Here is a 12,035-nt window from a genome sequence, read left to right as displayed (position 1 = left end):
CTGCGACCACAACGAGGCACTTGATAAAGACTCGTGCAGCGGACGCTAGGCCGAATGGTAGTACACAGTACTGGAAGTGGCGAGGGCCAACCAGGAATCGCAGGAATTTGTGATAAGATGGAATAATTGAGATGTGTGCGTATGCGTCTTGGAGATCCAGAGAGCACAGCCAATCCCCTCTTTGTAGAAGAGGAAGTAGAGAGCCCAAGGTCACCATCCTGAACTTCTCCCTTTGTAGATATCTGTTTAGGGCGCGAAGGTCCAGGATTGGATGAATGCCACCTGACTTTTTTGGGATGAGGATAGAACCCCTGCCCCTGTTGGGAGAGGGGTACTGGTTCTATTGCCCGGGACTGGAGGAGGATTGAGACCTCCTGTTCTAGAAGGGGAGAGTGGTCGGACGATCCCCACGTCAGCCGAGGTGGTGAGTCCACCAGTACAGTCAGAAAGTTGAGGTGGTATCCCTGAGTGACTACCGCAAGCACCCACTGATCTGTGGTGACTGTGTGCCAAATGTTGGTGAAGTGGCACAATCGGCCGCCGACCGGTACAGATGGAAGAGGAGATTGGCATATGCTCTCCAGGAATTAGTCAAAATCCTGACGCTGGTCCTGGCTGAGGAGCTGGCTGGGACTTCTGAGGTCGGGATTGTCTGGAATGACTTTTTTGATAAGGCTTGGAAGGGCGACCTCGGGAAGCCAGAGGATAATACCTTCTTGGTTTGTAGGCCAGCCTCTTAGAATCTCGCCTGAATATCCTCTTGGAGGTGGGTGAGAAATCAGCAGGCACTGAGGAAAGTTGATGCAGCGTTTCATGGTGGTCCTTTAGCTGCGCCACAGTCTACTGGATCTTGTCTCCGAAGAGATTATCACCAGCACAGGGCAGGTCAGCCAACCTGTCCTGTACCTCTGTCTTAGGTCGGAGGATTTCAACCAGGCCCACCTTCTTGCACTAATCCCCGCTTCGAACACCCTAGAGGCAGTGTCAAATATGTCGTATGCAGCGTGGACCTCATGCTTGCCTGCATCCAGGCCTTTCTGAGCCAGAGCATTTAGGTCATCCTGGAGCTGGTCAGGTAAAGATTCAGAGAAATCCTGGATCTTCTTTAAAAGGTTTCTGTTATACTGGGTCATGTATAACTGGTAAGAAGCAATGCGAGATATAAGCATTGAGCCATGAAAGACCTATCTTCCAAAAGCATCCAGGGATTTTTGCTCCTTCCCTAGAGGTATGGAGGAATGAGGTTTGGAATGCCGTGCCTTTTTCTGGGCTGATTCCACAACCATAGAGTGAAGATCCAGTTGTGATCTTTGAAACCCAGGAGCTGACTATACAAGATAGATGGCATCTGTCTTACGGTTGACAGGCGGAACCAAACCTGGGTGTTCCCAGTTCCTCTTTAGAAGATCAATTAGGATTTCATGAATAGGAATAGATACTCCTTATGGGCATCAAGGAACTGGAGTACTTCCAGCATCTTGTGCTTCGAGTCCTCTTCTGTCTGAAGCTGAAATTGAACTGTCTCAGACATTTCTTTAATGAAGTTAATAAAGGACAGATCCTCTGGAGGAGAACGCCTTCTCTCTTCAGGGGGAGAGGGCTCTGAAGGCAGATCATCTGAATCCTGGAAAGAATCATCAGTCCAAGGATCATACGGTTGATCAACTGCTCCCTGAGGATCTTCAGAGGGAAGAAATGGCATTATTCCCGAAGGGCCAGGCCTGGGCATCGACGGCATCGGAAGAGGCATTGATGGCATCGATGGAGGCATCGCTGGCATCGATGGTGGCACTGATGGAACCGTCGACATTGATGGATGAGACGGTGGCAGAATTCCAGACGGCGGTATGGGTATCGGTGTTTCTTCGCCATCCGATGACAAAGGTATCGGCGTCGAAGGAAGAGGACATACCGGTGTCCTTGGTTCCAGCGGTGGAAGGGCACCGATCAACGCATCCAGTTTACCCAGTAGCGGTGCAAGCGCCAAGGGAATCAGATCAGTGACCGGCTCGGGCATCGGCGACAATGGAGGCTGGAATCCCTGCAGCGCTTTTTTGATGGCCTCTTGGATCATCCGATCCAATTCCTCATGGAAGCCTGGGGCGTGTAACCCCGGTTCTGGAGTAGGAGGCAATAGAGGCATAGCTGGAGGGTCCACCGGTAAAAATGGAGTTGCTGCTCCCTGCACCGATGAAGGTGGGGAACACACCAGTGACCCGGTCACAGAAAAGGAAGGGGCCTTCTCTGGATGGGATTTCTTTGTTGGTGGGTCTGTCGATGCCGAGGGCTTGCTTGGATCAGCGGACTGAGCCTTCCGATGCCGGTGTCAATGCTTTTCACGATGTTCTCCTCGGTCCTTCACCTGAGGCGATGAGGAAGATGTTGATAACTTCAGAGTAGTCGATGCCAGTCGGGCCGCACCGGTGTCCCGCTGCTGGCGGAGGTCGATGGCACTGGCTCAGACAAGTCGAAGCGGTCGATGGAGTCGGGGGTTTTGAATGAAAAAGAAACTCCATCTTTTCTAAGCGGGCTTTACGGCCCTTCGGCATCATTTGGGCACATTTGGTGCAAGTTAGGTATCATGGCTGGACCCCAAGTACAATACACAAACTCTATGCAGGTCTGTGATGGACATTGTCTGAGGACAATCGGGGCACCGACGAAAACCCGACGTCATGGCTTCGACAAAAATTTAGCCATGGTGTGGTCGATGGTCGGTAGGCCCCGAAGGGAAAAATCGATGGGAATCGACCACAACAAGAGTAAAGCCTTACCTTTCGACCGCAGAGTACAGATATCGGGTAGAATCTTTTGAAAATTTTTAAAGAAATTCCGTGAGGAAAATTCCTGTCAGGAATCTCTGGAGAGCTCCTTAACCCGCGTGGCTACTGCTAAGTGGAAAAAAAAGAGACTGAAGGGGGACCCCTGCTGGATGCAGGGTTAGTGCTATGCTGAGCATGCCTAGCAGGTGCCAGTCAAAGTTCTAGAAACTTTGACAAAAGTGTACCGTGATTGGTCTCCATCCTGTGATGTCACCCATATGTGAGGACTACCATCCTGCTTGTCCTGTGAGAAAAAATAAAATGCCCAGACAACTATGGTAGAAAATGTTAAGTTTAGTGACTGCAATATATACAATTTGAGAATGTTCATCTGTAATGTCTTTGTATTTTACAAAGTATAGAAGAAAATGTTTTGTTTTAGTGAAATTAGTGAATGTTTTTATTGTAATTTGCTGTGATACATTTTATTGGAATGTAGTAGAATATACATTTATATAGACAAATAAAATGCATTTCTGTTTCATTTTCTTCAGTGTTATAATACATGCAGAGTCTGACTTCTTGGGATTTCTGGTTCAGTTTTTGTCTACATTTTACTATTCCTAATTTGTGGTTCCTTATTCTGTATTAAGTGATGGTCTAGCTGCGTATATGAAAGAGGTGAGGTATTTTACTAGTGTTTAATTTCTAATGTTTAGGAATCATCAGCAGTTCAGCTTGTTCTGTTTTCCCAGTAGGAGCTATATTGGTGTTCTAGGGCACAGTGAAATATTGCAGTGGTATATGTCATAGGATGGATTTTTGCTGTTTCCTGGGAGTTAGTGCTGTTTTGGTATGGCAAGTTTGCTTCATAGATTTGGAATGTGTTTTTTTCTATTGGGCTTTGTGTTATTTTCAAAGTGCCTGCTAGTGGAGAGCTTATGTGACTTATGCTGAGGTGACTCCAGAAACTGTGTATTATGTACATTTATTTTATTTTATTTCCTTATATGAAATCATCTCTTTATCACCTCCCCAGTCCAAAACAGACCTCTCAAAGCAATGTACAGTTAAAATCTCCAATTGAGAGAATTCCTAGTAGGAGTGGGGAAGGGAGAGAAAGAGTGCCTTAAAGGAGGGAGAAGAGATGGAGCAAAGGGGAGAGTGTACCTGGAGGCAAGGAGAGTGGGAAGGGCATGTTTGAGAGAGGGGAGGAGGAGAGCGTGACAAAATGCGTGGAGAGACAGCATGCTGGGAAGGAGGAGAGATTGCCTGGAAGGAAGGGGAAAGGTGAGAGAAGAGATGGATAGATGGAGAAGGGGAAAAATAGATGGAGGGCATGGGAAAAAAGAAGAGAATGTAAGTGAGGGTCACCATTGACTAATTTTGTCCAAGATGCCATTTGCCGTAGAGCTGGTCCTGTGTGCTGCTGATTGCAGAGATAGCAGATTTCAATAGTCTCCCCATTTTTTTTTGAGGGGATTTTAACTAAACAGTTTATTCATTATGCCCTGCAATGTTCAGCTCATAGGCAGGCAAAGTTAAATGTACTTGCATGAACTAAATTCACCCTCAAAAACCGGTACCTCATATGCTGTCTAATAATAGCTAAGGCCTAGATTCATCATTCTGCTATATTTATAGCAGAATGATGGCCCGCAAACAAAGAAAGTGTGGGGAGGTGATAGTGTGCAGCCAGCCGCATCGCAGCAGTGTAGTTTCACCCACCACGGTGTGATGGGGTCGCACACTATCGCCCCCATAGCACTACAGGAAAAGGTGTAGTTATTTCGCCCATAGTGCTGCCAGGACATCCTCCACCCAAACCCTGCCCATACTCCTCCCATTCCCTTAATTTGAATAGTACCACCGCGATGCAGCCGGTATCTCGTGCGGTAGGGTGTTATCACACACGATAAGGCCACATTGCAGCTTGATGAATGACCCAGTTAGTAAAATAATGCAATGCAGTACCTGTTGGTAGAGGGTTTCCCAGCTATCCTGTGTCATCAGACGAAACAGAGAGAGAAAGGCCCAGCCAAAGGAATCGAAACTCGTGTAGCCATAATTGGGGTTTCTCCCAGCCTTCAGGCAAACAAATCCATTTGGACATGTGCTGACAAAAACAAAACCATAAAAAGTTATAACCATGCGAAATTCTCAGGTAATTTGCTTTAGGCTGCGTAAAAGTTCAGAATGTAGCCAAATATGTTTGCAACATGCATTTGCCTGACACAAAGGCTGAACACCTCTTACCATCGTCACACTGCAGGCTGCCTCGTTTTACCTTAATTTTGGGCTTTCATTGGATATGCATGGCCAGTTCAAGGGTACTGGGTACCCTAGGTAAACCTTCAATCTATTTTCCTCCCCCTTACACACCTGCTTATCGGGTGCAGTACTGGCCCAGCATCTCCCCTCTCCCACCCTGCTCAGGACTCATCTTTCACTCTCTTCTCACCTTCTGTCAATTCAAATATCTCCTCTCCTTGCCCTGTATTCACAGTGCCCAGCATTCCTTTTCTCTTCTGCCATCCAACATGTCTCCTCTTTTCTCTTCCTCCTCCTTCTAACATCTTCCTCTTTCTCTTCTTCACTCCCTGTTCAGCACAGCAGCATCACCCCAAGCTTTTTGTTCCCCTTTTGCAGTTCCCAGCAAACTCTCTATACCCTCTACCTAACCAGAATTCTCTCTCCCTCTGTCCCACTCTCTGTCTCTTTCCCTCATCTGCCAGGCACCCTTCCTCTCTCCACTTTCCCAACACAGTCTCAAAAACTCCCCCATATACCCAGCTTATTTACTAAAATATTTATAGCTCACCTATGTTAACACAGTATTGCTAGGCGAGTTACAGCCAACATAAACATAGCAATAAAACAAATAAAAAATGCTACAAGAGAAAACAGATTAAAAGAAGACAAGAACCTCCCCAAACAATCTTAGCCAACACCTACCCAAAGGCTTCCTCAAATAAAATGCTATAAGTTGCTTTCTAAGTATTTTAATCTTTTGAATATTCCTGATCCCCCAACGGGATGTCATTCCATAAAGAAGGCCCTGAAAAAGAAAGAGCCCATTTCTCAGGCCCCTGAATATGGACTACCTTAAATGTTGGAACATCTAGCAAACAATTATTAGTAGAACATAAGGATCTTCTTGGAGTCTATACAGAGAATAAATCAGTTGTGCAAACTGTTGTAGACAAGAAGGAAAGCTTTCAACTTCAAACGCTACTCCACCAGTAACCAGTCTCTGTCTCCACTCTCCACATCTACCTAACATCCATCACCTTTTTTTCTTATGGTGCTATGTCTTAAAAGTGAGTAGGTGGCACCTGGAGGTATTTGCCGATGCTGTCACCATCTCTCCAAAATTTGGAACCCTAGGTGACCACCTAGTTTGCTTAATGGAAGAACCAGCCCCATGGATAGGCACTGAGAAATAAATGAGCCGATACAGTAAGGACGCGTAAGAAAAATTGTGGCAGTGCCGGCCACCCACTCGTTTGACACGCGCACATTTTGGTTCACAAGCCGCTCGATTCAGTATTCAAATTAGACGCAAATCCAAGCGGAGGTAAACGAGCGTCCAAAGCGTGTCAATGAAGCGGTGGGTGTTCACAGTCCATTTTACTGTATAGAGCGGTATACAGCGCCTATACAGTATCCAGGTGCGCTGGTACCTGTCATTTGAAATGTATTTCCACCAGGTAGGTGGATGGTTCTTTTCTACATGATCGGAGGCCCCGCTGCCTTGAGCCCCGTTCATGGACGTCCATGGTCGTAGGCCGGACGTCCAAAGTCGGGGCTTCCGTTCATGGACATCCATGGTCGGGGCTTCCATTCATGGACGCCCGGATACAGGCGGGAATGTCCATGAACGGAGGCCCCGACTTTGGATGTCCGGCCTACGATCATGGATGCCTGGATGCAGGCGGGAAGGCCCATGAACGGAAGCCCCGACGCCGGATTAAGGCGTCCGTAGAGGAGTCCGTAGAGGCGTCCATGCCTCCGCTGGACCCCGGAACCTCAGGACGCCTAGCAGACACCGGATGAAGGCGTCCGTAGAGGCATCTGTAGAGGTATCCGTATAGGCGTCCATAGAGGCGTCCATGCCTCCGCTGGACCCCGGAACCTCAGGACACCTAGCAGATGGATGAAGGCCTGGCGTGCCTCCCATCTCTCCGGCGTCCATAGAGGCGTCCATGTCTGGAGCCTCAGAGACACCCAGAGATGGATGGTACACTTGAACCCAAACAGAATACATACCTCCTCCGGTCTTGCTGCTGGGTTCTCTGGTCTTGCTGCTGGGTTCTACAATCTGCCGAGCATTTTGAGCATTTCTCATTCAAGCATTTCTCATTCTGCTTCTCAACCAAATGAAAAATAGCGCCAGAGCCAATATATGCATGTTGTCCATGGCGCTGTCCGGTACGAAGCTGACTGAACACCACACTAACGCCAGGGTCAGGGTAGGTGGTAAATATGCAGGTTAAAGACGCGGTAAATAAGCGAGTTAAAAAGGTGATAATTTGGACGCACGTTACTGTATCGGAGGGAACAGCTAATCTGATCATTAACATATCATATACATGCGGCGGGCGGAAAGGGATACGCATCTTTTTCTGCAAGCGATAAGGACGCGTAAAAGCCGATATTGAATCACGGGTCCGCCTTACATGCTCAAAATGCGCGTCCAAAGCGGGTTAAAAAACGGGCAACCGCAGCCGCGCTTTACTGTATCGGTCCGTAAGTACACTTTTTACTAACTTTTGCAGCATATATTTTTCATCATTTGGGAATAGTTATAAGCCTTTTACATTTTGAGGACAATTTTCAAGTCTCCCCCCAGAATTTACAGCCCCACAAATACAACCACTAAGCCAATTTGGAAAGGGAAACGTCCTGCAGGGTACTGGGCATCCTAGGTAACCACCCATGGCTGCAAACTCCCCCTTGCAAAATGGAAGGGGTATTTTTCAAAAGGGGTTTCACCAGATAAACCATCTGTTTATCCATGGGAATCACTTTCAAAATTGCCCCTTTATCGGAAGATCTGTGATAAACATGAAGACCTGATCAATTTTAGGTGATGCTGCAAATCATGTACTTAAAAAGACCACATATTCAGCATGCTCTTCAACACTCCAGTATTTTGCTGGCATTTTGACAGAAATCTTTGCCCTTGCCTTCTGATTTTCTTGCTGGCAACTCTGGCATTTTTCACGCTCAAGATGCCATTTAATTTATCCTGGCAAAAATTGCAGATTCCCCTGCAGAAATCCTGAAAAATCTCTAGCACATTCTGAAGCATTTTGAGGATGTACGAGAGATTCTCTAGTACAGGAACTAAATTATTAATTGAGAACATTTAAATTGTATGCAGAAAATCTAAATAAAGTCCAGGGAAAATGGTAAGCCTTCCATTGTGTAAAACTTTAAGGCATTACAGCTTTTACCATGTGCAGAACTAGTCACACCTAAACAGGTTAGAAAACATTAAGTATACTTTTCTCACTATAAAGAAAAAAATATGTAGTTGTGGCTAACTACGCTCAATTAAAAAGTAGGAATGGCTCAAACTGCTGTGGGGTAACCTAATAGGGTCATGTATTTAAGTGCTTCCTCTGTTAATGAAATCAATACTTTACTAACCCAGAGGAACTCGGCTCAATTTAAAGCCAAAATATATTATATAAATATTTTATTTCAACATGATATCAAAAATACATTTTAACCACAAGTGCTACGTGCAATACATCATATCCACATTAAAAATATACACTTCATACTACCATCCATACCACACATACCATCACACCATACCATATAAAAAAGAACATATGCATCTACAATATGAATACCCAGTACAGTACATTAAACATTCAAATATCATCAGTTATTATAGCGCGATACTAAGTATCTGCACATGTTTTTACCCATATTCTATTACAAAACATAATATTATGTTGTTCAAAACTCTCAAGCATCAAACCTGATACATAGTATCTTCCATTATTCAAAATATACTACTCAATCTGCTAATGTTATATAATGTACCCTGTGTTCTGATACCCTACGGGATACCCGTTTCGCCCCTTCCTGGGGGCTTCTTCAGGAGTATACTGCTGAGTTGTTCACATCAATATTGTGTCTGCATAATCACAGCATTCGAAACATTAGTCATTCAAGATGTAGAGCGCATTGAAGCGCAAGTTGAATGGATCAATTATAATACATCTAAAGATGATATGAAGGTCATTCAAGATTTAAGAAATGACCCCAGTATCAGTATTAAAGGGGCAGATAAAGGGGGAGCATTGGTGATTATGGACACGTCCGCGTATGATGAGGAAGCGTGGAGTCAGTTGAACAATACTCAGTTTTATGATCCCATAGAACAAGACCCAGGAAATGATCTTAAGATGCGCATGAATGAGATTGTTATGAATGCTAGAAGATTAGGATTTATTACAAACAAAGAAGCTAAGTTTCTACAGGTTGATACATACTCCACTCCGTACATTTACTTTGTACCCAAGATCCATAAGTCAATGGTGAAACCCCCAGGTCGGCCAATTGTTTCAGGTCGCGGGTCAGTCTTTGAAAACGCAGCTAAATATATTGACAACATATTACAGCCATTAGTGACTAATATTAAGTCATATGTCAAGGACACTACCTCTTTTATTAATATGGTTGAACAGTTTGGTGAGGTTGATTATCAAAGTATCTTGGTTACAGCGGATATTACCTCGCTGTACACAAATATCCCCCAACAAGCAGCGTTATCTATAGTAGAAACTTCATTGGACCAATTGGGTATTCGTTCATCTAAGAAACACATTATCATGCAGTTAGCGGAAATTGTAATTTCCAAATTTTATTTTCAATTTCAAACCCAACTGTTTAATCAAATTAAAGGTATCCCAATGGGATCTCCACTTGCACTCTCCGTTGCATGTTTGTACGTTAGTTTATATGAAGACAAATACATCTATACTTCAAGGTACTTTGTATACACTCGTATGTATAGGAGATATATTGACGACCTCTTTTTCATCTGGGTGGGCAGTGAAAGAGATTTACAACAATTCGAACATCACATGAATTCATGTGATTTAAATTTGAAGTTCACCATACAATACAGTAGGCAACAGATACCATATTTGAATATTTTAGTTAAAATCCATAATAACTTACTCAGTACAACTGTGTACATTAAGCCTACAGATAGGAATACCACTCTTCACTATCACAGTTTCCACCCTAAAAAATTGAAGGAGAGTATACCCATCAGTCAGTTTTTACGGTATAGACGCATTTGTTCAACTACCAAGGAATTTAAAATCTGTGCGGAGGGATTAAAGGACAAATTTATAGCCAGAGGTTATCCTCACAAAGTTATTAAACATGCTTATAAAAGAGCGTTATACGCCAATCGGGATAATTTATTGCTGCCCAGTCCTCGAGAACAGTTGAGTAGATCCATATGTACTTTACCTTTTTCCACCAAATCCCATTCCATTAAGCAAAGTATTTTACAGCACTGGCGGATTATACAATCTCTGCCAGGATTTGGCGAACCTCCTATATTCGCTATGCGTAAAGGAAAGAATGTTAAATCATTATTGTCTAGCACCAAGTCAGAACAGGTTCAAGAGAATTGGGGTCAGACTAAATGTGGAGCCTGTTCCATTTGTCCTAATGTATTAGAGATCAAGGAATATAAAGTACCCCATTTAACATATCCGCATTCTTTAAGAGGCAGTTTCACGTGTTCTTCCACAATGGTTATCTATGCTATAATCTGTCCATGTGATTTGATATATATTGGTTACACAAGCAGGCAAATTAGACAACGTATCATTGAACACAAGAGCAGATTACGGACGGGTAAAAGTGGAGCACCTCTGGTGTCCCACTGGGATTTTGCTAAACATAATTTGGATGATTTGAAATTTTTCGTTATCCAAAAATGTCATATTCGCCAACAAGGCGATGTCAGCAATATTCTCAGGAAAATAGAACAAAGATACATTTATACATGGCGAACAGTATATCCATCAGGACTAAACGAGATGATGGAATGGGAGGCGTTTTATAGTGTATAATATGTAGGCTTAATATAGGTTATGAGAATTAGTTTCGGCTGGGAGGCTGGACATGTTTCAGGGTGTTTTCGTTTTTGAATTTGGAGAGCGATAGGACGTCTGGATGACGTGTAGGTAAGGCACGTTAAGATGGAACGTAAGGACAGGATGTGTAAGGGGTGTGTCTTTTTGTGAAGGTTTTTTGGCGATTACGTAGGATACGTCATGACGAGGGGAGGGGGTTAAATAGACGGAAATTACGGAGTTACGCCAGACCCCGTTGTAAGGACGGGAGTTTGGTGTCGGCGTCTGTCGCAGCAAATTTATTGAAGAGATACTCTTTGGGAGAAGGAATAATTATGCTTGTAGACGGTCCGCGAGTACTGTTAAGGTAAGCTTGCAGAGTTTTTAGGTAAAGGTTTGTGGAGTATAACGAGAAATTAGATTTGATGGGATATGGAGCAAGGGAGGTATGTTAAGCGGGAGGGTATGATAAGGGCAAATAATTGGGGGTTAGAATTTATGGCATGCTCGGTAGGGTGATTTAAAAGCCGCCGATGTTTCTCTGTGATAGGAAGGATATGAGTCGGATACAGATAGAATGTGTTACTATAGGTTAGTTGCATTGGAGGTAAGAATAGGCTTGAATTTACTTCCGGGGTTTGTTATTTTATGCTGGAATTGGATAAATATGTACAAGACAGTAAGCCGAGTGTTATTACAGGATAATAATATTGTGGGTAAGAAAAGATTTGGATTCATCTACACGGTTTACTATTTTATGCAGGAATTGGACTAATGTGAGGAGTTCCTTTTGAGAAACCCATTAACATCTTTTTGCCTGCAAATGTGTGCTCGTAAGCGAAATATATGTACAGCGGTTAGTAAATAACCGGGGTTATTATAACTTTTCTGGTTGGTATGGAGTATTTTAGGTGAAGGTGCACAGGGTGGTTATCCCCGAGATAAAACAAGTATTTGTTCTAATTGTATGTAATATGTTTTTATGGTTAGTGGGAGGAATGACTGCTCCGTGCAACGTGATATCCACTTAATGATCTTCATGGAATTTACAAAAGCAATTTCATCGCATGGAAGTTGAACTATATATCCCATGAATATGCAGACACAATATTGATGTGAACAACTCAGCAGTATACTCCTGAAGAAGCCCCCAGGA

At 43.9% G+C, this 12,035-nt stretch overlaps 1 protein-coding gene across 13 annotated transcripts in view; it reads right to left on the bottom strand.

The window, feature by feature from the left end:
• Positions 1-12,035, bottom strand: part of LOC115084076 (sodium channel protein type 5 subunit alpha-like) — a 1,049,386-nt gene that overhangs the window by 694,676 nt on the left and 342,675 nt on the right. For all 13 annotated transcript variants that reach the window (XM_029588401.1, XM_029588411.1, XM_029588408.1 and 10 more), the window contains exon 9: positions 4,737-4,878. In XM_029588401.1, the coding sequence (XP_029444261.1) occupies positions 4,737-4,878 (142 nt within the window). The remainder of the gene's footprint in view (positions 1-4,736; positions 4,879-12,035) is intronic.

This window comes from Rhinatrema bivittatum, chromosome 2 (genome assembly GCF_901001135.1).
Source record: "Rhinatrema bivittatum chromosome 2, aRhiBiv1.1, whole genome shotgun sequence".
Taxonomy (NCBI): domain Eukaryota; kingdom Metazoa; phylum Chordata; class Amphibia; order Gymnophiona; family Rhinatrematidae; genus Rhinatrema; species Rhinatrema bivittatum.
This window is presented reverse-complemented; position numbering and strand designations above follow the sequence as displayed.